The 26,947-nt window shown below is 42.7% G+C and overlaps 1 protein-coding gene across 3 annotated transcripts in view; it reads right to left on the reverse strand.

Annotated features, from left to right (window-relative positions):
• The window catches only part of tnfrsf19 (tumor necrosis factor receptor superfamily, member 19), a 63,532-nt gene extending 45,177 nt beyond the window's left edge, over positions 1-18,355 (reverse strand). For 2 of the 3 annotated variants that reach the window (XM_078403073.1, XM_078403071.1), the window contains exons 1-3: positions 18,142-18,355; positions 13,876-13,995; positions 8,934-9,044 (exon numbers count right to left, since the gene is read on the reverse strand). In XM_078403073.1, coding sequence (XP_078259199.1) covers positions 8,934-9,044; positions 13,876-13,983 — 219 coding nt within the window. In that variant the 5' untranslated portion in view covers positions 13,984-13,995; positions 18,142-18,355. The remainder of the gene's footprint in view (positions 1-8,933; positions 9,045-13,875; positions 13,996-18,141) is intronic. The other variant, XM_078403072.1, reaches the window with a different exon arrangement.
• Positions 18,356-26,947: the final 8,592 nt, after the last annotated feature.

Here is a 26,947-nt window from a genome sequence, read left to right on the forward strand (position 1 = left end):
TTGGTGACGTTTTGGGTCGGGATCATCTTCAGACTATCTGAAGAAGGACCCTGACCTGAAATGTCACCTATCCATTCCCTCCAGAGATGCTCCCTGACCTGCTGAGTTACTCCAGCACATTGTGCCCAATATTGGCCAAGGCACTATTCTTGTTTGTTTTTCATAAACATATATACTGAACTTGTTTTGTATTTATTATGGTGTTTACAGAGTACTATGCTTACATATCTATGGTGCTGCTGCAAGTAAGAATTTCATTATTTCATTTCGAGACATATTATATCACAATAAAACACTCTTGATTTGACATGAAAATGTATTTCACTGTATCTTGGTGTTATCATCAAAATGATGAGGAGGGAATGAAAGGGTTAAATGCTTTAAATACATAATATTTGCATGAGGGGATACAGGACTAATGCCTTTAGAAATGTGTCCTTCCTGTTCTTCCCTTGATGTACTATCAAATCATTGCTCTTGATCTACACAGTAGTGCTAACTGATAAGAGAGACAATCTCAAACTTGCCGGGAAGGTGCTAATTGACCAAAACGTATTGGAACCAGGACTAATGCCTTTAGAAATGTGTCCTTCCTGTTCTTCCCTTGATGTACTATCAACTCATTGCTCTTGATCTACACAGTAGTGGTAGCGGATAAGAGAGACAATCTCAGACTTGCCGGGAAGGTGCTAATGAACTACAGCATTTTGGGACCATGACTAATGCCTTAAGGAATGTGTCTTTTTGATCTTTACAGTATAAAACATCCGGTCCAGTCTTTGTTCTAGGGAGTGGTGGCTCGGGGGAGTCAAGTGCTTGTTGCTTACTTGATTCATGTACATCCCGACACTTCCACTGGCAGATCAACCAGTAAAGCTTGTGTTGGTTTACCTAACCCATTGTGTGTTGTCTGTTTTAAGAAGAAGCGAACTTTAACATTGGTACAGGTGACAATAAAAGAATCATTAAATCATCGAACTTGACTATATTTGCTCTAATTTCCTGGGTAAACACAGGCAAAGGATTTAATCTAAAGGCCATATCTTTACTGAAAATCATGGAGGGTTTAGTTTAGGGATACAGCACGGAAACAGGCCCTTTGGCCCACCGAGTCTGCGCAGACCAGCGATCCCCGTACACCAACACTATCCAAAACACTAGGGGCAATTTACAATTGTTTCCGAAGCCAATTAACCTACAAACCTGTACCTCTTTGGAGTTTGGGAGGAAACCTGGGCACACAGAGAAAACCCACGCAGTCAGGGGCAGAACATACAATTTCATACAGACAGCACCCATAGTCAGGATCAAACCTGGGTTTCTGGCGCTGCAAGGCAGCAACACTACCACTGCACCACCGTGCCATCCAGTACGCCAGGGTCTTTAACCTGTGGCTTTTATTCTGTCCTCTTCCCACAAATGTGACCTAACCTACTGAGTACATCCAGCATTTCCTGTTGTTAATATCTTTATTGAAGCAACTTGCCCTCTGCATTCTCTTGTAAAACTATGTTACGAGTTCAGCCCATATTATAATGCTTTATGCCACAAGGTTTTGAGCCAGATCGTCCAATGCCCCTAATGTGCTAGAAAGTTGCAGAAGAGACTGCACGATTGAATCAGGCTTGTTTTCACTTGACATACACGTGCATCGTCCTGCAGGGATCATCTAGAGCGATCGAGAATTGTAAATGTGGTTGATATTTTCCACTCCCTAGCCTGGGGCACTCAGCCCAGTCCTAGCACTCCTGCTGTGTCCCGGGCTGAGATTCACAACTAACCCACAGAATGCCTTAAGCCTAACAGAACGCACTTTCCAAAATAAAGGCTTAGAGCATGAAGGTGGGAAAACCAGTTGTGCGGGGCAGTGCAGAACTACCCAAAGGGAAGACAACAAGACCATAAACACAAATTATTAATTTGGTTACCCATGCTTAAACGTGCGTGCAATTTTGCTCCTCATTTCTCGGGCCAACGATCAAAATTTGTAATGGTCCATGAACAACAAAGGCTTTGCCGAACACAAAGGCACAATGTGCATTAGAACAAGCACTCGAATTTCAATGGGTGACATGGCATTCCTACTAACAAAAAGTCACCATTGTCCCTGACTTTCTAGCATGACCATGTAAAGCAGTTCTAATGTGGCTAGGGACAAGATGACAGAACTAAAGATAACTCAAAGCCAAAATAGTCATCAGTGTCGAACAAAGTAAACAACAACTTAATCTAGTTCCCAACAAAAGGACTTCTAAATCACTTCTCTCTTCACACCCTACGAACAATTCCACTTTCATGCTAATCATTAATCAATTTTAACCAGGTTGTATTTTAAATCAGGATTTTAGCCATTGCAATTCACTATTGATCATTTGGCCCTGTTTATTAACAATATGAGTATTGCTGGAAACATGCTTTGAAAAGTACATTGTTGATTTAAGCAGAGGGCAGTACGGTGGAGTTGCTACTTTACAGCGCCATAGACCCGGGTTCACTCCTGACTACAGATGCTGTGCTGTCTGTGCCGAATTTGTGTGTTCTTCCCGTGACCATGTGCGGTTTCTCCGGGTGTTCCGGTTTTCTCCCACACTCCAAATACGCGCTGGTTTGTAGGTTAATTGGCCTCTGTAAATTGCCTCGTATGTATGACGTTGAACTAGTTGATTTGGCTTCAGTAAAAAAATTCTGTTGATTTGGCTTCAGTAAAAATTGTCCCTCGTGTGTGTATAGGATAGTGTCAGTGTACGGGAATCATTGGTTGGCACGAACTCGGTGGGCCGAAGGGCCTATTTCCACGCTGTATCTCTAAACTAAACAGAGGTTAAATTGATAACCGTGATATGCTGACTTTCAAACATAAAGGGGTGGAAATGGGACATCCCCAATGATAAATGTGGGGATCATTCTGTGTAATTAAAAGTGGCCAATTGATACAATCCAAGAGGTGCTGCTACTGACCAGTAGGGTTTCTGGGGGAAGATCAGTCTGAAGAAGGGTCTCAAGAAAAAAACCATGTATTCCTTTTCTCCAGTGATGCTGCCTAATCTGCTGAGTTGCTCCAGCATTTTGTGTCTATCTTCAGAATGGTACAATTTTGGGGGAAAAATAAGCCCATCGATCACCCATTCACACCAGTTCGGTATAATCCCACTTTCTCATCCAGTCCCTACATATGAGGGGCAGTTTACTAATGCCAATTAACCTACAAATCCACACGCCTTTAGGATGTGGGAGGAGACCGGAGAACCTGGAGGAAACCCATGTGGTCTCAGGAAGAATGTGCAAACTCCACACAGACAGCACCCGAGGTCAGGAACGGACTGTAATATTTAACAGTGAATAGCACATTGCTGTGGCTATTGATCCCAGCAGAACAAATTCACAATCCCCTTTACCACATTACCTTTTTCTCACATCCCACTGTGTAGAATCCACTCCTCATCACACATTGTAATAGTCAAAGAACTTCCTCCTGCACCCCTGCAGTGATCTAATGTGGAAACAAGGAACTGCTGATGCTAGTTCACAAAAGACGACACAATGTGCTGGAGTAACTCAGCGGGTCAAGCAGCATCTCTGGAGAACATAGATGGGTGACATCTCGGGTCGGGACCCTTCTTCAGGCGACCATCCAAGTTCACCTATCCATGTTCTCCTGAGTTGTTGCCTGACCTGCTGAGATACTCCAACACTCTGTCTTCTGCAGTGAACAAATAATGTGGAAACAATAGATTGACATAAAAAGCTGGAGTAACTCAGCGGGACAGGCAGCATCTCTGGAGAGAAGGAATTGGTGATGTTTTGGGTCGAGACCCTTCTTCAGACTGAAAGTCACGGGAAAGGGAAAACGAGAGATATAGACGATGTAGAGAGATCTAGGACTATGAATGAAAGATATGCAAAAAAGTCACAGAGGGGGAGCAGCGAGAGAGGATGTTAGAACTCTCAATGATGCCTTCACCCAAGTAGGCCAGTGCAGATTCTAGCAGCATTGTGAATGCTGCCATGTATGTAATTTCAATCAAACAGGGGAGGGAGCCTTCTTTTTCAGACACAGCATTTAGAACAAATAGCAAACTACAAAGTGCTGGAGGAACTCAGGCAGCATCAGGAGTGGGAATGCAGAGGCAACATTTCGGTTCGAGACCCTTATCTGAAACGTCGCCTGCCATTCCCTCCCAAGATGCCTCTTGGCCCGCTGAGTTCCTCCAGTACTTTTGTGTTTGGCTCAATATTCTAGCGTCTGCAGTTTCTTGTGTTTCAATTGAGAACAAATATTTATTTTACAGTAATAAAAATGAACTGCAGATGCTGGTTTGTACCAAAGATAGACACAAAATGCCAGAGTAGCTCAGCGGGTCAGGCTGAAGAAGGGCCCTGACCCAAAACATCACCTATCCTTTTTCTCCAGAGATGCTGCCAGACCCGCTGAGATACTCCAGAACTATGTGTCTTTCTTTTAAAGTAACTTTGAGAACTTTGCACTTTCTGACCATAAAAAGTTAACAAATCCAATGATCTACTCTTTTAAAGAACAGTGTGTTTTTAATATCCCTTTAAACGAAAAAGGCTCCTTATAATAATTTCTGGCCAGTAGCTTCATTTCTACAGTGAAACTGGAGTCAATTACTTTGAAAGTGAGTTACACATCACTTTGAACTTCCAACTGGAATTGGCAGAGACCCCAGAAGATCTAAATCAGGCCAATCCCCAAATTCCTGCAAGAGGATGCCAGATCCATACCTTCAGTTATGCATGCATTCTCATCAACAAACCTCTCTGCTGCATGCATTCTCATCAACAAACCCTCTCTGCTGCATGCATTCTCATCAACAAACCCTCTCTGCTGCATGCATTCTCACCAACAAACCCTCTCTGCTGCATGCATTCTCATCAACAAACCCTCTCTGCTGCATGCATTCTCATCAACAAACCCTCTCTGCTGCATGCAGTTTCAAATCATGGCTGACCACTCTTTATCAAACTTGATGGGTCAGAAGAGACCACAAATTTAAAGGAAAATGATTTTTTTCATCAACTGCTTCTTCCCAACAGCCTTCAAGCTATTGAACACCACAAAGGGAGTTTGTAGAATGCCTCCGAGATAGATTCTTAGAGCAGCTTGTAATGGAGCCTACCAGAGAAGGCAATTCTGGATTTAGTGTTGTCTAATGAACCAGATTTAATAAGGGAACTCAAGGTAAAGGAACTGGTAGGAGGTAGCGACCATAATATGATATGTTGTAATCTGCAATTTGAGAGGGAAAAGGTTAAATCAGAAGTGTCAGTGTTGCAGTTGAACAAAGGGGACTATGAAGACATGAGAGAGGAGCTGCCAAGGTCAACTGGAAAAGGATCCTAGCTGGAATGATGGTGGAACAGCAGTGGCAGGAATTTCTGGGTATAATCCAGACGATGCAGGATCATTTCATTCCAAAGAGGAAGAAAGATTCTTAGGGGAGTAACAGGCAACCGTGGCTGACAAGGGAAGTTAGGGATGGAATATAACTGAATGAAAAGGTGTTTAACATAACAAAGAGTAGCAGGAAGCCAGAGGATTGGGAAACTTTCAAAGGACAACAGAAGGTAACAAAAAGGGCAATACGGGGTGAAAAGATAAAGTACGAGGGTAAGCTGGCCAAGAATATAAAGAAGAATAGTAAAAGCTTCTTTAGGTATGTTAAGAGAAAAAGATTAGTAAAGATAAAAAAGATCCCTTGAAGGCAGAAGCAGGTGATTATGGGGAACAAGGAAACGGCAGAAGCGTTGAACAGGTACTTTGGTTCTGTCTTCACTTAGGAAGACACAAACAATCTCCCAGATGTACTGGAGGACAGATGATCTAGGGAGACAGAGGAACTAAAAGAAATCTGCATTAGGCGAGAAATATGGTATTGGGTAGACTGATGGGACTGAAGGCTGATAAATCCCCAGGGCCTGATGGTCTGCATCCAAGGATACTCAAGGAGGTGGCTCTAGAAATAGTGGACGCATTGGTGTAAGAAAATAACTGCAGATGCTGGTACAAATCGAAGGTATTTATTCATAAAATGCTGGAGTAACTCAGCAGGTCAGGCAGCATCTCAGGAGAGAAGGAATGGGCAACGTTTCGGGTCGAGACCCTTCTTCAGACTGATATCAGGGGGGCGGGACAAAGGAAGGATATAGGTAGAGACAGGAAGACAGTGGGAGATCTGGGAAGGGGGAGGGGAAGAGAGGGACAGAGGAACTATCTAAAGTTGGAGAATCAATGTTCATATTTCTGGGCTGCAAGCTGCCCAGGCGAAATATGAGGTGCTGTTCCTCCAATTTCCGGTGGGACTCACTATGGCACTGAAGGAGGCCCATGACAGAAAGGTCAGACTGGAATGGGAGGGGGAGTCGAAGTGCTCAGCCACCGGTAGATCAGATTGGTTAATGCGGACTGAGCGCAGGTGTTGAGCGAAGCGATCGCCGAGCCTGCATTTGGTTTCGCTGATGGAATAAATTATTAAAGAAGTAATAACGGTGCATTTAGATAGCAGTAAAAGCATTGGTCCAAGTCAGCATGGATTCATGAAGGGGAAATCCTGCTTGACTAATCTTCTGGAATTTTTTGAGGATGTGACAAGTAAAATGGATGAACGAGAGCCAGTGGAGGTAGTGTATCTGGACTTTCAGAAAGCCTTTGATAAGGTCCCACATAGGAGATTAGTAGGCAAAATTAGAGCACATGATATTGGGGGTAGGGTATTGAAATGGATAGAGAATTGGTTGGCAGACAGAAACAAAGAGTAGGAATAAACGGGTCCCTGTCAGAATGGCAGGCAGTGGCGAGTAGAGTGCCGCAAGGCTCGGTGTTGGGGTCACAACTATTTACAATATATATTAATGATTTAGATGATGGGATTAAAAGTAACACTAGCAAATTTGCGGATGACACAAAGCTGGGTGGCAGTGTGTTCTGCAAAGAGGATGCTAGGGGGTTGCAGGGTGATTGGACAGGTTGAGTGAGTGGGCAGATGCATGGCAGATGCAGTATAATGTAGATAAATGTGAGGTTATCCACTTTGGCGGCAAGAACAAGGAGGCAGATTATTATCTCAATGGTGTCAGATTAGGATAAAGGGAAGTGCCACGAGACCTGGGTGTCCTTGTACACCAATCACTGAAAGTAAACATGTAGGTACAGCAAGCAGTGAAGATAGCTAATGGCACGTTGGTCTTCATAATGAGAGGATTTGAGTATAGGAGTAAAGAGATCCTTCTGCATTTGTAGAAGGCTCTGGTGAGACCACATCTGGAGTATTGCGTACAGTTTTGGTCTCCTAATTTGAGGAAGGACATCCTTGCTATTGAGGCAGTGCAGCGTTGGTTCACAAGGTTAATCCCTGGGATGGAGGGACTGTCATATGAGGAAAGATTGGAAAGACTGGGCTTGTATTCACTGGAATTTAGAAGGATGAGAGGGAATCTTATAGAAAAGTTTAAAATTATGAAAGGACTGGACAAACTAGATGCAGGAAAAATGTTCCCAATGTTGGGGGAGTCCAGAACCAGGGGCCACAGTCTAAGAATAAAGGGGAGGCCACTTAAAACTGAGATCAGAAAAAAACTTTTTCACCCAGAGAGTTGTGAATTTGTGGAATTCTCTGCCACAGAAGGCAGTAGAGGCCAATTCACTGGATGAATTTAAAAGAGAGTTAGATAGAGCTCTAGGGGCTAGCGGAATCAAGGGATATGGGGTGAAAGCAGGCATGGGTTACTGATTGTGGATGATCAGCCATGATCACAATGAATGGCGGTGCTGGATCAAAGGGCCAAATGGCCTCCTCCTTTCTATGTTTCTAAACACCAACTAAACTATGAACTGTAAGAAAATAATTTCACTGTGCGTTTGCACTTCGCACATTCGACAATAAAGCACCATTGAACTGTCTTGGTTACACTCAGGACTTCGAATTTTATTTATTTTTTGCTCTAATATTGTTTATTTTATCATTTAACTTTTTTTTGTTTATTATGTTACCTTTTGAGTACTGTGTTTACAGACCTATTACGCTGTTTTAAGTAAGAACACTCGTGACTCTTGACAATAGTCACAATTTTTTTTCCACGATCTCCAATTGTATTCACAACGTGGCATAGTTCATTACAAATGTTAGTTTATTCTGTCTTGAGTGTGGGTTCTCAGTGCAAAAAAGTCTTTGCAACAATTACACTGAATCAAGCTCTCCAGTATGTGATTTCACTTCGACAATGAGCACAGCAGGGCCCAGATCTGATCTTTTTGTATTTCCTTGTGATCTCTGAACCATTTCTCTTTTATATGCTTGGGCCCATAAATAAATCCAAATGACTTGAATTCACTCTCTTTTCAAGTCTAAGGGTCTCAAGCGCGGCAACTAACCCTTCGGCCCACCGACTCTGCACCGACCAGCGATCCCCATACACTAACACTATCATACACACCAGGGACAAGTTACATTTTTATCAAAGCCAATTAAACTACAAACCTGTATGTCTTTGGAGTGTGGGTGGAAACCGGAGCACCCGGGCAAAACCCACGCAATCACACAGAGAACGTACAAATTCCGAACAGACAGCATCCGTAGTCTGGATCAAACCGAGGTCTCTGGCGGTGTAAGGCAGCAATTCTACCGCTGGGCCACTGTGCTGCCCCTGAAGATTTAGATTAGTAATTTCAGATGTACCCACGGCACAAAGCATTAAGTCTCCACTATGGTTGTGGCTCCCTGCATTTTATTTTGATGTTCCGTCAGTGCTAATTTAACATTTCATTCACTGAAAACGTTGCTGGGAAGTGAATGCAATGCAGATCCAAACTGCAATGAACTTGATCTGGTTGGAATGAATCTGATACATTGATTAATTCTAAAGATCGAGGAAGATGTGAATCAAAGTAGACAAATAAGTCTGTCGGCCCTTCATACCTTTGAGAGTTCTTGTCCTGGACCACACTGTTTGCAAGCTGCACAGTTCCCAGCCTTGTCTCTGTACTCCTGCTCCTGGCAGTCTCCTGTTTCGCCTGCAGCTCCCAGCGCCTAATATAAACAGATAAGGTTAACTGATCAAACCCAGTTCAAAGAGTGTTTCATCTTTCATTTAAGTTGGAAGAGCGTGATGTTGATGAGTAGTAATGCTATGGATTACTAAAGTTGCACCACGTAGTTTGGCTGACACTATCATGGTCTGGTTTAGTTTTACATTTAGACTTGGAAACAGGCCCTTCAGCCCATTGAGTCCACACCAACCACCCATTCATACTAGTTCTCCAGAGAAGGCGGCACAGTGGCGCAGCGGTAGAGTTGCTGCCTTATAGCACCAGAGACCCAAGTTCGATCCTGACTACGGGTGCTGTCTGTATGGAGTTTGTATGTTCTCCATGTGGCCATGTGGTTCTCCATGTGGCCATGTGCGGTTTCTCTGGGTACTCTAGTTGCATCCCACACACCAAATACGTACAGGTTTGTAGGTTAATTGGCTTCAGCAAAAATTGAAAATTGTCCCTAGTGTGTAGGATAGTGTTAGCATACTAGTGAGCGCTGGTCAGTGTGGACTTGGTGGGCTGAAGGGCCTGTCTCCACGCTGCATCTCGAAAATCCAAATATGCTGCCTGACCTGTTGAGTTAGCCCAGCACTTTGTGTCCTTTTTTATATTATTCCACTTTCTCATCCACTCCCTTCACACAGGGTTATTTACAGAGGCCGATTAATCTACGTTAAACCTGCACGCCTTTAGGATATGCAAGGATACCGGAGTGCCCGGTAGAAACTCACATGGTCACAGGGAGAACGTGAAAACTCCACACAGACAGCACCCAAGCTCAGGATTGAACCCGGTTCTCTGATGCTGTGAGGCAATAGCTCTAACCGCTGCACCATGATGCCACCCATGCTTTATCTAGAATATCTGATCATTTATTGCATTTTTATTTGTTGTGTTGTTGTATTTAATGTGGGCGTAAAGCTGCAGCAAGTAAGAATTTCATTGTTCTGGTCCCGGCGCATTTGATAATAAATGCACTTGAACTCTTGAAATCATTTGAAGTAAATAAGGTTAAAAATGAAGAAAAATAACTATGCTTAATGTAAATATAACAATAAAGGAGTTATTTTCACATGAGAGTTGCTGAATTTTGTATTCATATTCTGGCACATAAAGGCACAGTACAGTTCATCAGTCCCAGTTAATCTCTCAAAAAAGCAACCAGCATCATCAGAGACCCACACCATCCTGGCCACACTCTTGTTTCACCCCTGCCATCGGGAAGAAGGTAGAGGAGCCAACTAAGCTCCAAAATACATGGACTTGAGGACATTGTTTTTACTTACTATTGTTGCTTGTTTATTTTTTTATTATATTAAACTTATTTTCTGTTCTCTATCATGGTGTTTACAGAGTAACCTGTTTACATATCTGCTGTGCTGCCGCAAGTAAGAATTTCATTGTTCCATTTCGGGACGTACGACAATAAAACACTCTTAATTCCTTGACTAATTAATGCACATCTTGTACCATGGGGGAAATCTTGGAGAACAGTTGTGTCATTATGTAGCAGCAGATTTGGACTTTGGAAATTTATCTTTATTTGTGTTAGGGTGTTTGCAGAGCAACAAAATAAGATGTCGATAAATCAAATACATTGTTGCTTTAAGCCAAATCAACATATGGGGAATCACATCCAGATAAACATTGTGGAAGATTTGTTAAACTTAAAGCAGCAGCCAACTGTGCTGCTGCACACATGATGTCTGACTGAGTAGTTTCAGCCTTTTGGTTTGCAAATTCTCAACATCCATATATTCCACTTTTGAGTTCTGGAGGAAGTCTGATGTGGCATCATTTCCAGAGCTAGATTTGTTGTGCCCCAGGTCCATATTGGCACTACCACAGCAGATAAAGCTTATGGCATATCAGTGGGAGTCCTCGTTTGATCTGTGCCCTCAGGATAGTGCAAGGCTGGCAGCAAATTTCCATGTTTTATGATCTGACCCATCTGCTTGCATGGGTCGATGTCACGGGCTAGTGCTTGTCATGGCCTAACATCAAGTATTGCAGAATGACCGAGAAAGAGTCAACCTTGCATGACTTTGCCGGGGGAGATAAACACTGTATAAACAGTGTGGTCTCCCACATCAAAGTCTTCTCTGACAAAAGGCATTTTACCTCTGGAACTTCCAGCAATCATTTAATGTAATGACCCCCAACTTAAGTCACAAACCTATTATTAGAGACCATTAGACATTCCTGTATTTTATTCCAGTAATTCGTGGTTGCCTCTGGTTTTATTTAATTCCGATATCTTAAAACAGCTGTGAGAATATTTGACTAAAGAAAGACAGCAGTGTCTTAACATAAAACTAGTCCGCCTCCCCCCCAAAAAAAAATTTGGATGGAGATAAAAAGAATTAACGAATACCAAAATTGTAAAAGTCTTTCAAAATTGAAAAGGTCCAAAATTAATTGGAGGAGAAAAAATAAACAAAGACATTGATTTAATCCGTGGAAACAAACATATATGCATCAAAGTGGGTTGCCATTAGGCATTGCAATATATGAAGAGGGATTAGACTGGTATTACAAGGATTCATCATTGTCTTGGGCATCCAATCCTAGCAGTTTCCTCTCTACTTTCCACAATTAATGCTTACTTATTTAGCCACCACTGGGTTTGTCAAGAACAAAACAACACAAGCTGCCATGCATTAAAAATGCCATGATTGACACATCTGCAGAATGTCCGGTCACTAAACAAGGAAAGTTAATAGCAATTGGGAAGAAGTTATAGGAAGCTCAAAACCGTGACCACCCAGTTCAAGAATAGCTTCTTCACAACAACCATCAGATTCTTCACCAATACACAACACTAACCTCATGTATAATCCATGTATTGTGTTACAGGCTTTTATGCTGTTGCAATATGAATTTCATTGCTGGAATATCTCAGCGGGTCAGGCAGCATCTCTGGAGAAAAGGAATAGGTTACGTTTCAGGTCGGAACCCTTCTTCAGACTCTGAAGAAGGGTGCTGACCCAAAACATCACCTATTCCTTTTCTCCACAGATGCTGCCCAACTCGCCGAGTTACTCCAGCATTTTGTGTCCATCTTCCGGCATCTTATAAACCAGCACCTGCAGTTCCTTCCTACATGTTAAGAATGTTATTGTTCCGTGTTGGCACAAATGAGAATTAAACACTTGACTTGAACAAGAGATAAAATGGAGAGTTTCATGTTAACGTTTAAAGACAAAGTAAGGTGGAAATAGACATGTGAAGTATAGAGTGGTTATTTAACAGCATGGTTATGTTGAATTCCATGTAATCAGCTAAGATAAAGTACAAATTGAGTTTCATTTGTAAATGTCATAGACTTTTAATTTTGTTCATTTAACTTTTGAGTCAGACTGCCATCTAGTGCAGTTAGTTACAACACAGTCAAATATTAATTGTAGAGATTTCTGATCCAATGAGGATAGAGATGAGAAAAGCACAGCAAGAATCCCAAAAGGCATCATGGAGATTTTATAGGGAAGTAAAAAGAAAATCTATTTTATAAAAATTTAGTCTAATTTGAGAAATAGTTTAAGTATTAAGTGTAATTTATAACTTTGTAAAAAGTAGTTTGGACCAATTATTTGGAAAGAATATTTTAGAAAATGATTTAATCCTGTGTAACATAGACTTTTGTTTCACTTCATTAGGCAAATTGGGAATAAATCATTTTCTACAATATTCTTTCCAAATAATGGGTCCAAACTACTTTTTACAAAGTTATAAATTACACTTAACACTTAAACCATTTCTCAAATTAGACTCAATTCATACTTTAACCTAGCTGATTACATTTGTCTGGTAACTTTAACTAAAGGCAAACACAATATTCAGGGGAACCGTAATTACAAATAGTTAAGGTCAGCCACCAGAGAAGCAGTCACTGAAATCCAACTCTCTGATAAGGAGATAAGATCATCATAAATCTGTAATTACAAAATCTGCCAGATTCGTTTCTTTTAAATTGTATCTTGACCTTCCTGAATAAGCAGGGATTCCAGAAAACATGTCCAATTAATTATCAATTTATATGGTTAAGTGTAACCGTAAAAAGTAGTTTGAATCAATTATTTAGAAAGAACATGTTGTAAAATAATGGTACATGACAAAAGAAATGCAGCCTACGATTTAGGCCAATCCTTTGAAAATTATTATAACATTGGTGTTTTTGATGTCTGAGATTTAGAGAGCTGACAGCAATTTGCATTGTGGAGGTAGGAACTGTAGATGCTGGTCCACACCAAAAATAGACACAAAATGCTGGAGTAACTCAGCAGATCAGGTGGCATCTCTGGAGAAAATGAATAGGTCACATTTCAGATCAAGCCCCTTCTTTAAACTGAGAGTCGGGGAGAGGGAAATTAGAGGCATGAAAAGGTACAGAACAAATTAGAGCCTGCATCGATGCCCAAAGAGCCCACAATGGTCCATTGTTGGCTGTGGAGGACGTGATAATGACGACAAACAGTGAAACTAGTTCCTTTTAAATAAATTTGTTCCGTTTTAGTTTAGTTTAGTTTATTATTGTCATGTGTACTGAGGTATAGTGAAGAGCTTTTTTGTTGCGTGCTATCCAGTCAGAGAAGACTATGCATTGTTCAATATCACAATAATTGCATTACTTGCTGTGAGTTCTCAGCTACATTAAACTCAATGGAGTACTTTTGAACGCAAAATGATACCCTCTCCCTATGCACTCCAAGCCAAAATAGCACAATCATAATTTCAGTCTTATGATATTTGCATTAGTTTCCGCAATGACGCACTGTAATTTGCTGCAAAGACTTTTTCAAGGACTAGTACAAAGGGAAGCTCCTTACCAGACAAAACAAAGCGATCAGCAGGTGTAGCAATGTGTCTTTTTGTTTGTGGTTCATCCCTACTCTCTCTTCAAGTATTCTCATTGAGAATGGCCTTGGCTCTCCCATCAAACTGTAGATCTGCAAAGTAAACAGATTTCTTAGTACACCCGAAGTAGACAAACCATCAACCTTCCAATAGTTCCAATGGTGCACTATTTGTCACATATGTGACTGCACAGTGAAATTCTTTTTTCATATATTACAAACGCCATGTTCCCGCGAACTGACGTCCCTCTTTTCTTTCCTCGCCCGGCCAGCCTTGTGTCCTGGGGTGCCTCCTGCAGCTGACCTTCAAGGAGTTGAAGGCTTTACGCCAGTTTGCCCTCTTGTTCCTTGCGTCCATCATCTCCATCACCCTCCTGGTTACGCCATCTGCCGAGCCTTCGGGCAGATCCTTACCACCGGCACGGAAATAGAGTTGGGAGTGATTTAACAAGAAAATCCCTCACTGGATATAAATGACACTGTTTCATATGGATGTCTGGAGCGGTCAATGTTTAATATTTAGTTGTGTCACATGTACCGAGGTACAGTGAAAAGATTTATTGTTGTGTGCTGACCAGTCAGTGGAAAGACTACACATGATTACAATCAAGCCGTCTACAGTGTACAGATATATGATGAAGGGAATAACGTTTAGTGCAAGATAAAGTCCAGTAAAGTCCAAAGACAGTCTGAGGTTCTCCAATGAGGTAGATATTAGCTCAGGACCTCTCTCTAGTTGTTGGTTCTTTGTTGTTACATATGCAAACAGTGAAATTGTTGAAAGTTGTGATTGAAATTCAGCGTTTTTTTAATCAGTTCCGTTTTTTAGTTTAGTTTATTATTGCCACGTGTGCCTAGGTACAGTGAAAAGCTATTTGTTGTGGACTATCCAGTCAGCAAAAAAAACGTACATTGTTCAACATCACAATAAATCATAAATAACCACTCCCCCTTCCTCATTTCTTATTTTAAAAATTATTTTGAAATTATTTTTGTTGCAAACCCTTGGAGTTAAGTCAAGTCAAGTTTATTTGTCACATACATATACAAGATGTGCAGTGAAATGAAAGTGGCAACGCCTGAGGATTGTGTTAAACTACAAAACAGAATTAAAAAAAAATAAAATAATAATTTTAACACAAAAAATAAATGAATACGGTAAATTTAATTAGTCCCTGGTGATATGAGCGTTAACAGTCTTGATGGCCTGTGGGAAGAAACTCCGTCTCATCCTCTCTGTTTTCACAGCGTGACAGCGGAGGCGTTTGCCTGACCGTAGCAGCTGGAACAGTCCGTTGCTGGGGTGGTAGGGGTCCCCCATAATGTTGCTGGCTCTGGATAAATACAAGTGTCTCTTTTCTCTGTGTATTCCCAATAGGTTTACAGATGTTTAGAGTGTTGCAAGCTATGAATTAAATTTAGCTCCTTTTAAATAAATGAGGTTTGTTTTAGCTTAGTTTATTATTATTGTCATGTATAGCGAGGTACAGTGGGAAGCTTTTCGTTGCATGCTATCCAGTTATACATTATACACATCACACTAATGAATCATTATACATTATACATTATACAATATACATTATACACATCACACTAATTAATCATTATACATTATACAATATACATTATACACATCACACTAATTAATCACTCGCCTTCATTCCTTAATAAAATGATTTTTCTTTTTCAAAACTTGGCCTTTGTTACAAAAGGATAGAGTGGATGTGGAGAGGATGTTTCCATTATTGGGAGAGGCTATGACCAGAGACCATAGCCTCAGAATAAAAGGATGTACCTTTAGAAAGGAGATGAGGAATTTATTTAATCAATGAGTGGTGAATCTGTGGAATTCATTGTCACAGACGGTGGAGGCCAAGTCATTGGGTATTTTTAAGGTGGCGATTGACAGATTCTTGATTAGTACGGGTGTCATGGGGTTATGGGGTTATGGGGAAAATGTAGGAGAATGGGATTGAGAGAGAAAGATAGATCAGCAATGATTGAATGGCGGAATAGACCCGATGGGCTGAATGGCCTAATTCTGCTCCTATAACTTATGAACTTCGGGCCTAAATACTGCCTCTTTACTGGGCAGTAGTGGTTGTGGAAATTCCCCAATAATTTCTGCCTTTGATGGTGATTTCGCGTATGTCTTCGCATTCCGAGATGGGCTGCAGGATTTTGTGAGGTGAAGCCCCGTGTTGTGTTTGTTGCTGTCTGTGGCAATGACAGCCGTGTGGGGTCAGAGAGCCGGGGCTGGATGGAGGAAGCAGCATCGTGCGGACGGTGGAGCGGCAGCGGGACGGGATTCACCCGCTCGGTCGCCCGATCCGCACACCTGGTCGTCCGCTTGGACGCACCGAGGTCCCGCTTCGCTCTCTCGCTCGCCTGGTTTGCCCGCTCGGTCGCCCGGGGCCACACATTCACCCTGGTGGTTGCCCGGTTGGCGTCAGCTGACGACCGTGGTCCGGTTTATCCGAAGCCCCTCTTGCGGGCAGAGCGTGTTGTCCCGCGGCGGCGAGGTGAGGGGGTTGTGTTTGAGGTGAGGGGGTTGTGTTTGAGGTGAGGGGGTTGTGTTTGAGGTGAGGGGGTCGTGTTTGAGGGAGGTGAGGGGGTTGTGTTTGAGGTGAGGGGGTTGTGTTTGAGGTGAGGGGGTTGTGTTTGAGGTGAGGGGGTTGTAGAAACATAGAAAATAGGTGCAGGAGTAGGTCATTCGGCCCTTCGAGCCTGCACCGCCATTCAATATGATCATGGCTGATCATCCAGCTCAGTAGCCTTCTCTCCATACCCCCTGATCCCTTTAGCCACAAGGGCCACATCTAACTCCCTCTTAAATATAGCCAATGAACTGGCCTCAACTACCTTCTGTGGCAGAGAATTCCACAGACTCACCACTCTCTGTGTGAAGAAATGTTTTCTCATCTCGGTCCTAAAAGACTTCCCCCTTATCCTTAAGCTGTGACCCCTGGTTCTGGACTTCCCCAACATCGGGAACAATCTTCCCGCATCTAGCCTCTCCAACCCCTTAAGAATTTTATATGTTTCAATAAGATCCCCCCTCAGTCTTCTAAATTCCAGCGAGTACAAGCCCAGTCTATCCAGTCTTTCCTCATATGAAAGTCCTGCCATCCCAGGGATCAATCTGGTGAACCTTCTCTGTACTCCCTCTAAGGCTAGAATGTATTTCCTCGGACTAGGAGACCAAAACTGTACACGGTATGGTAGCGCAGCGGTAGAGTTGCTGCTTTACAGCGAATGCAGCGCCGGAGACTCAGGTTCGATCCTGACTACGGGTGCTGCACTGTAAGGAGTTTGTACGTTCTCCCCTTGACCTGCGTGGGTTTTCTCCGAGATCTTCGGTTTCCTCCCACACTCCAAGACGTACAGGTATGTAGGTTAATTGGCTGGGTAAATGTAAAAATTGTCCCTAGTGTGTGTAGGATAGTGTTAATGTGCGGGGACTTGGAGGGCCGAAAAGGCCTGTTTCCGGCTGTATATATATGATATGATAAGATGATATGATAATACTCCAGGTATTTGAGGTGAGGGGGTTGTGTTTGAGGGTGGGGATAAAAGGTCGAGGGTGGGCGATGCGGGGAAGCGGGCTGGACAACACTAGTACAACACTAGTACAGCCACCATCTAGAGGGATCCTGATACCGACTCCAGCGGCTGGCGGGCGAGTTGAGTTTGGCGAATTGGCGAATGGCGAGTGTGATCGGGCCACCACCGGGTCGGGGTAACTCAGCCACACCGTGTCGTATCCCCCCGTGTGCAGACAGTGTGTTGTTTGTTTCTGGTCGCCAAAGTCCACAATCGATCGCAGACGAGAGCACAAACTCTCCTAGATTATTAAACCCACCTCTTATTTCCTTCCACCGTTTTAATTCACCCCCTCCCCAAACTTCCCCGAACTCATGCCGGGATCAACCACTCACTGCGAGCGGCCACTTCAAAGCAGCCGACCGGCCACCCGACTCTGTGTGTGTATGTGTGTGTGTGTGTGTGTGTGTGTGTGTGTGTGTGTATATGTGTGTATGTGTATGCATATGTGTGTGTGTGTATGTGTGTGTGTGTATATGTGTGTCTCTGTATGTGTGTATGTGTGTGTGTGTGTGTGTGTGTGTATATATGTGTGTGTGTGTGTGTATATGTGTGTATGTGTGTCTCTATGTGTATGTGTGTGTCTGTGTGTGTGTCTCTGTGTGTGTGTGTGTCCAACCGTGTGCAATCTCTTACCTCCAAAACACCCTTGACTACTTTTTTTTTCCGGGAGCCGATTACACTTTCCTTGGATCGAAAAGCAGTCCAAAACGAAAAGTGCCCAGACTTCTTTCCTCGGCGGCGTGATGTTTTATCTGCGTCTGATCGCCGGGGCTGTGGAGTGCCAGACTGTGTGAAGTTCTTCGCTGCGCCGGGGGTTAGAGTCAATCCCTTTCATCTCCCTCTTCAAATCCCATGACATCATCTAAACTTCAGACTGCAGAGCGGATTGGCTGGGAATGAGGCACCCTGGGGAAAGTTGGTAATAGTATAGAACAAAACTTTAATCCTTCTTCAGACTGCCTTTAAGCACATGCCTGGTTACATTAAGGACGTAATCCTGACAAAGATACGCGCGGGCACAGCTAGAGGCGATTACTCGTTTACCATCAATATATGCTGTTGATTCAATAAATCTCTTTGATGAAAGTTGCAACCAGAGATTCAATAAATCTCTGGATGCAACTACAATTATGATATGCGACTGCCAAAACTATTTAGGCACAAGGCATACACTGGCCCTATCCCCGAACTCAATCTCCGTAACATTGATGACTGGACCAGTGCTACCTCCTGCACTCATGCAGAACTCATGGACTACATTAACTTCACCACCAATTTCCACCCTGCTCTCAAATTCATTTAGACCATCTGCGACACTTCCCTCCCCTTTCTTGATTTCACCGGCTCCATCACAGGAGATAGACTATCAACTGACATCTATTACAAACCCACTGACTCCCACAGCTATCTGGACTACACTTCTTCCCACCCTGCTTCCTGCAAAGACTACAGACTACTCCACCAATTCCTCCTTCTACACCGCATCTACACTCAAAATGAGATATTCCACACCAGGACATCCAAGATGTCCTCATTCATCAGGGAACGGGGGTTCCCCACTTCCATCATAGATGAGGCCCTCACACGGATCTGCTCGGTATCCCGCAGTTCTGCCCTTGCTCCCCCTCCCTCCAGCTGCAACAGGGACAGAGGCACCCTAGTTCTCACCTTTCACCCCATCATCCGTCGCATACAGCACATAATCCTCCGAATATTCGCCACTTCCAATGGGTCCCATCACTAGTCACAGCTTTCCATCTCAGCCTCTTTTAACTTTCTGCATGCAGAGACCATTTCCTCTGCAACTCCCTGGTTAACTCATCCCTTCCCACTCAAACCACCCCACCCCAAGTACTTTCCCCTGCAACGGCAGGAGATGCAACACCTGTCCTGATACAGTACCACCTCCTCCTCCTCCTCCTCCTCCCCCTCCCCCTCCCCCTCCCCCTCCCCCTCCCCCTCCCCCTCCTCCTCCTCCTCCTCCTCCTCCTCCTCCTCCTCCTCCTCCTCTCCTCCTCTCCTCCTCTCCTCCCCTCCCCTCCCTCCCTCCCTCCAATCTGTCCAGGGACTCCGACAGTCCTTTCAGGTGAGGCAGAGGTTCACTTACACCTCCTCCAACCTTTTCTACTGTATCCACTGTTCTCGGTGTGGACTCCTGTATATTGGTGAGATGAAGCGCAGGCTGGGCCACCATTTCGCTGAACGCCTGCGCTATCCTCCTTGGCATTAGCGAACACCCAGTTGCCAAACATTTTAACTCCCCTTTCCACTCACATACTGACCTTTCTGTCCTGGGCCTGTGAAATCACTGTTTACAGTTTCAAAGCATAGTTAAGTATCTACCAATCTAGCACCAAAGTTACTGCAATGGATGAGAAGAAAAACAAAGAAAAAAAAATCACAATTTAAAACAAAACATGCTAGGGCATCGAGAGAAAAGCATTTTTACTTAAAAAAAAACTTTAGCCACTTTGACATTGTTGCCTAATATTCCTTTGCACTGATTTACGGGGCACGGTATTTTTGCCAAAGGACTCCACAGAGATTAATGGGCAAACTTGCTGTGCCTGTTCCTTTGTACTCTCATTGGCACAGAAGTAATTCTAGTCTGAATCATTAAATAGTCCTACTAAAGTACTGGTTGCCAAACATTTTAACTTCCCTTCCCATTCTGACCTTTCTGTCATGGTCCTCCTCCACTGTCAGAGTGAGTGAGGCCACACGCAAATTGGAGGAACAGCATCTCATATTTCACTTGGGCAGTTGACAACCCAGCAGCATGAAAATTGATTTCTCTCACTTCAAGTAACCCTTGCATTCCATCTCTCTCCGTCCCTCCCCCACCCTAGTCCTCTTGCTAATTTCACCATTTGTATTCGTTCATTTTCACCTCATCCCAAACCAACAATGGGCCATTGTGCGGTCCACCTTTCCTGAGTCATCGATGCAAGGCTTTGCTTTGTTATGTGCCTTCCTAAACCTCCAGTGTCCTCCTTCCTGACTCTTAGTCTGATGAAGGGTCTTGACCCGAAATGTCACCAATTTCTTTTCTCCAGAGATGGAGAACTCTGTTACTCCAGCATTTTGTGACTATCTTTAGACACAAGAAACTGCAGGTAGACACAAAATGCTGGAGTAATTCAGTGGGTCCGCCAACATCTCTGCAGAAAAGGAATAGTGGAATTTTTGGGTCAGGACCCTTCTTCAGCTTCAGATCTTTGCATTCCATGAAAACAATTTTGTGCTGATTCTTATTACTAGGCTTTATGATGTAACTATTGAAGTCCAATTGAGATCAAAAAGTCCAAGAATCTTCAGTGGCAGATTACACAAAACATCACCCATCCTTTTACTCCAGAGATGCTGCCTGACCCACTGAGTTACTCCAACACTTTGTGTCTATCTTTGATGTCAACCAGCATCTGCAGTTTCTTCCTACACAGGAACTGCACAAGGTGGTTTACTGAAAAAGATACAAAGTGCTGGAGTAATTCAGTGGGCTGACAAACTATTTCATTAAAACTTTTTGCACTCTTTTATCTCTAAGACATTTAAAAGTCACTTGGACAGGTACATGGATAGGAAAGGTTTTAGAGAGATATAGGCCAAATGCTAGCAGGTGGGACTACCAAAGACATCTGAGTTTGTAGGTTAATTGTCCTCTGTAAATTGCCACTAATGTGTAGGGAGTTGATGAGAAAGTGGGATAACATTGATTAGTGCAGGTGTCAAAGGTTATGGGGGAGAAGGCAGGAGAATGGGATTAGGAGAGATAGATCAGCCATGATTGAATGGCAGAGTAGACTTGATGGGCCAAATGGCCTAATTCTACTTCTATCTCTTATGACCTTAATACATATTCACAATCATATGTGACATTCATATCACAGAATCCATGATTCCTGCTGTTGATCTACTTACGTCGGCATGGTGGTATGTATCAGTAAAGCAGGGCGGCACAGTGGTGCAGTGGTAGAGTTGCTGCCTTACAACTCCAGAGACTTGATTTTGATCAAGACTACAGGTGCTATCTGAAAGAGTTTGTACATTCTCCCTGTGACCTGTTCCGGTTTCCTCTCACTCTCCAAAGATATACAGGTTTGTAGGTTAATTGACTTCTGTATATTGTAAATTGTCCCTAGTGTGCAGGATAGTGTTAGTGTTTGAGCAGATCACTGGGCGGCTGAACTCGGTGGGCAGGAGGGCTAGTTTCCACGTTGTATCTCTAAAGTCTAAAGTAAAGTATATTTGTGGTCTTTGTCTTGTTTCCCTCTTGGTGTAGATGGTATATAAACAAAATCTTGGTCACAAGGAAAAATAATTTGATAGGGAGAAAAGGAATGTAACAAGAATCAGAGCACTGCCGATGCTGGTTAATATACAAAAGGACACAAATGCTGGAGTAACTCAGCAGATCAAGCAGCACCCCTGGAGAACATGGATAGGTGACATTTCGGGTCTAGGCCCTTCTTCAGTTTGATTGTAGGGGATGGGGAGAGAATGTTGGAAAGGAGGACAGACAGGACAAAACGTGGCAGGTAATAGGTTGACACAGTGGGGATTTGTTGCCAGGCAGATGGTTGGAATAAATGTCAGAGATAAAAACAGTAGGTGTGAGACAGTTTTGAGGGTAATAGTAAAGCCAGGGGGAGGAAGGTAGCAGGAGGGAGGGGAGAGGGGTGTGGAGGGGAGAAATAGGTAGGAGTCCAGGTCGGGCATAGAGGATGGAAGGGACAGGGGGAAAGAGATGGGGAGGGGGCAGTACATGTTTTACCTTGTTGGTCCAAAAGTGCAGCCGGTCATGTGAGAATAACTGGTACATTGATAGTGTCGGAAGGAACTGCAGTTGCTGGTTTATACCAAAGATAGACACAAAGTGCTGGAGTAACTCAGTGGGTCAGGCAGCATCTCTGGGGAAAAAGGATGGGTGACGTTTTGGGCCAGAACCCTTGTTCAGACTAAAAGTAGAGGGGAGGGAACTGAAGCTAGGAAAAGGCAATCAGGGTCAGCAACATGACCAAGGAGGGTGGCACCCATAATGGCCTATTATTGGCTGGGGAAGAGATGATAAAGAAAGGGATACAGGGATGCGAACTAGTAGGATGACTAATGTGTGTGGGAGGGAATGCAGGGGTTACATGAAGTTGAAGAAATTAATCTGCATACTGTTGGGATGTAAGCTGCCCAAGTGAAATATGAGGTGCTGTTCTTCCAATTTGTGTATCGCCTCACTCTGACAGTGGGGGAGGCCCATGACAGAAAGGTCAGTATGGGAATGGGAAGGGGAGTTAAAATGTTTGCCAACTAGTACTTTAGTAGGACTATTTAATGATTCAGACTAGAATTACTTCTGTGCCAATGAGTGTACAAAGGAACAGGCACAGCAAGTTTGTCCATTAGCCTCTGTGGAGTCCTTTGGCAAAAATACCGTGCCCCATAAATCAGTACAAAGGAATATTAGGCAACAATGTCAAAGTGGCTAAAATGTTTCTTAAGTAAAAATGCTTTTCCCTCGATGCCCGAGCATGTTTTGTTTTAAATTGTGAATTTTTTTTTGTTTCTCTTCTCATCCATTGCAGTAACTTTGGTGCTAGATTGGTAGACACTTAATTATGTTTTGAAACTCTAAACAGTGATTTTACCCCAAGATTACTGCAATCACAAGAGCCTCCAGAAAAATTCCCGCTTTAGATAATCACAGGTCCCACTGGTTATTAAAAAAATTCCACAAATTGTACGTTTGAGTTTGGAAGGAATTTTCTTTAATCTTTTTTTTTGCGTAAATAAAAATGAAAATTACTACAGTGCATATACCTAGATCATACAACTGAGTACAGTATTTACAAAGTAGATCATTGTGAGGGCTTTATTAATCTCATGATCCAAAATGAGGTGATTGGCAATCAGCCCCACATTAAATTTTATGAGCTTGAATTTTTAATTACACACAGGTAATAAAAAGAAAAGTGTGTTTTGTGCTTTGGCTCTGTTACCATGGTGTCGGAGTATTTATGAAGGAATCCCATTGTACATATGAGTGACTGACATGCAAGTGATGGACAGACTTTCATAAACAAATCTAATGAAAGAACTGTGCAAGAAACAACATTGAATTCTGGAAATAATTTGCACAGTCTTATGAGAGTGCCAGGGATTGTATTTATTCAGATAAGTTTTATATTGATTTTGCTCCATATGAATTGCTTATTAAACCTTCTCAGTTTGATTTGAATTGCAGGATATATTCTCCTCCAGCAACGGGGGAGGGGGTCGCGGTGGTGCAGAGGTAGAGTTGCTGCCTTACAGTGCTGGCACGATCCTGACTACGAATACTGCCTGTACAGAGTTTGTACGTTCTCCTTGTAACTGCATGGGTTTTCACTTTTACAGTTTCCTCCCACATTCATAAAACAGGTTTATGGGTTAATTCGCTCCTGTAAATTGTCCCTAGTTGTAGGCTAGAACCTGTGTACGGGTGATCGTTGGTTGGCAAGGACTCGGTGGGCCAATTGAAAAATGTACAATATGCTAATTGAATCAGAGTACATATGCGACCTGCAATTGTGATTAATTTTTATACTTAGGAACTAGAAGTTCTTGAACAAGTGAAAAAAACATTTCACTGTGCCTGGTACATGTGACAATAAAATAAAATAATGTAAACTAAACTAAACTAAACTAAACTAAAGAAGGGGATCAGGGTATAACATCGCTGCTGGACAACGACTCCCACCCCATGCAGGACACTGTTACTGCACTGAATAGCTCCTTCAGTGACAGACTCCTTCACCCCAAGTGCATGAAGGAGAGATATAGGAGGTCCTTCCTTCCCGCTGCTGTGAGACTGCACAACCAGCACTGCTCCCAGCAGACGAGTCAACAAAAACAGCTAAGAACACACAGAAAACTGATGACAATTTATGTATCTTTTATTTATAATGAATGATCTCTTGCTCTCTTGCTATCCACTTTGCTGCTGTAACAGTGTAAATTTCCCCGTTGTGGGACGAATAAAGGAATATTATTATTATTATTATTGTTGTTGTTGTTGCTATTATTATTATTATATGCGACTTGCAATTGTGAGTAATATTTATACTTAGGAACTTGAAGTTCTCAACCAAGTGAAAAAGGTTTTCACTGTACCTTGGTACACGTGACAATAAACTAAACTAAACTAAACTAAACTAAACTAAACTAAACTGAAGAAGGGTTTTGACCCCAAAACATCACCTATTCCTCTTCTCCAAAGATGCTGCCTGACCCGCTGAGTTACTCCAGCATTTTGCATCTATCTTAAACTAAACTGAACTAATCTATCTCCACTTCAGCATCATTGACACAGATTGGGACTGCACCTAATAACTGTATAATAACATAGCTTCACACATTTAATATCAACTGATATAATAAAAGAATGCTAGTCTTTACCTGTGCTGGTAATTACGCCCTGGGTGGTTTCAGCATTGATCATAGAGTCTTTATGAAAGATCTGTTGTATAGTGGGTGGTCTGAAAAGATTGGGAATAGAAAGGGAATCAAACAGATATAGACAGGCATGGGTTCATTACTCTAGTTCATATTTAAAGGGGAATAATTAAACCAATTATCAGGAATAAATCTGAGGCACAATGGTACAACCATTAGTGTTCAAAGCTCCAGAGACAATGTTCTATGCAGAGTTTGCACGTAGTACTTGTGACTACATGTGTTTACATTTTGTTTTGGTTTTTGGAGGTTCTGCATGGAAATAGGCCCTTTGACCCTCTGACCCATCACCCGTTCATACTAGTTCTATGTTATTCCACTTTCTGGGCACAAATTGCTGGAGTAACTCAGTGGGTCAGGCAGCATCTCTGGAGAACATGGATAGGCGATGTTTCAGATCAAGACCCATCTTCAGATGTTCCATCATGGGAACTGACCACCCCATCATCAAAGGGATCTGTAGGAGGTGCTGCCTCAATAAGGCAGCCAGCATCATCAAGGATCCACACCCACACCACCCAGGCCACACTCTCACATTTCACTCCTGCCATCGGTAACAAGGTATTGGAGTCTGAAAACTATAACGTCCAGGTTCAGGAGCAGTTTGTTCCTAATGACCATCAGGCTACTGAACACTACAAACTCCAACTAAATTCCAAAATATATCCCCAGCAGTTCACTAGGGACCTTGGGCCTTGTTTTGTTTTTTGCAGTATATTGGGTTTTTTCTTTATTGAACTAATTTTTTTAATGTTTATTTATTATATTAACTATTGAGTACTGTGCTTACAGCCTGTTGTGTTGCTTCAAGTAAGAATTTCATTGTTCTGTTTAGTATGTATGACAATAAAACACTCTTTGACTCTTGACTAAAGAGTCAACTGGGATTACATACTTAAAGTAGAGAATGAAATCAGCATTTCTAATTGAGAGAAAAAAGACCTACCACTGTTGACAACCAACAGGCATAAGAACTGCCAACACATTAGTGGGCTTCAAATTCAATTAACACCATCACTTAAATTGAGAAATTTGCTGAAGTTGTAATTTTCAATTCAGTGTTGAAATAGAACAGAGTTCCTGGAAACTGTTTTTTACCCATTGAAAGACACAAAATGCTGGAGTAACTTAGCGGGTGAGGCAGCATCTCTGGAAGAAAGGAACCGGTAATGTTTCAGGTCGGAACCCTTCTTCAGACTGGTCTACTAAATAGTAGCTAACACCAAATCAAAAGTTATCAAAATCCCCCCATTAAGTTAGGACATTCTTGCTTTAAAAAAGTCTTGCTGCAATACACACTGCTGAGCGATGTGAAAACCTCACTCATACACTCCACACATAACACTGCTCAGAAAGCGTTCTCACAATGACTATTAGATAATGGATCAGTACTATCAAAGTGATCTTTATTGGGAGATCCCCCCCCAGGAGATAGAGAGCCCCAGTACCATCAAGTCCCTGATCTGCAGGTACTAACAGAGGTTCCATCAAATACCTGATCTGTAGGCACCATGAGAGGTACTATCAAGTCCCTGTATCAGAGGTATCATTAAGTTCCTGATCTATAGATATCATCAGAGTACCATCGTCCCTGATCTGTAGATACCATTAGAGGTACCATCAAGTCCCTGATCTGTAGAAGTATAACATAGCAAAGAAGATTTATTCACAAAATGCTGGAGTAACTCAGCAGGTCAGGTAGCATCTCGGGAGAGAAGGAATGGGTGACATTTCGGGTCGAGACCCTTCTTCAGACTGATGTCAGGGGGGCGGGACAAAGGAATAATATAGGTGGAGACAGGAAGTTAGAGGGAGATCTGGGAAGGGGGAGGGGAAGGGAGGGACAGAGGGACTATCACATAGCAAAGAAGAGTGGGAAGCCAGAGGATTGGGACTCTTTTAAAGAGCAACAGAAGATAACTAAAAAAGCAATACGGGGAGAAAAGATGAC

This window comes from Rhinoraja longicauda, chromosome 7 (assembly GCF_053455715.1).
Source record: "Rhinoraja longicauda isolate Sanriku21f chromosome 7, sRhiLon1.1, whole genome shotgun sequence".
Taxonomy (NCBI): Eukaryota; Metazoa; Chordata; class Chondrichthyes; order Rajiformes; family Arhynchobatidae; genus Rhinoraja; species Rhinoraja longicauda.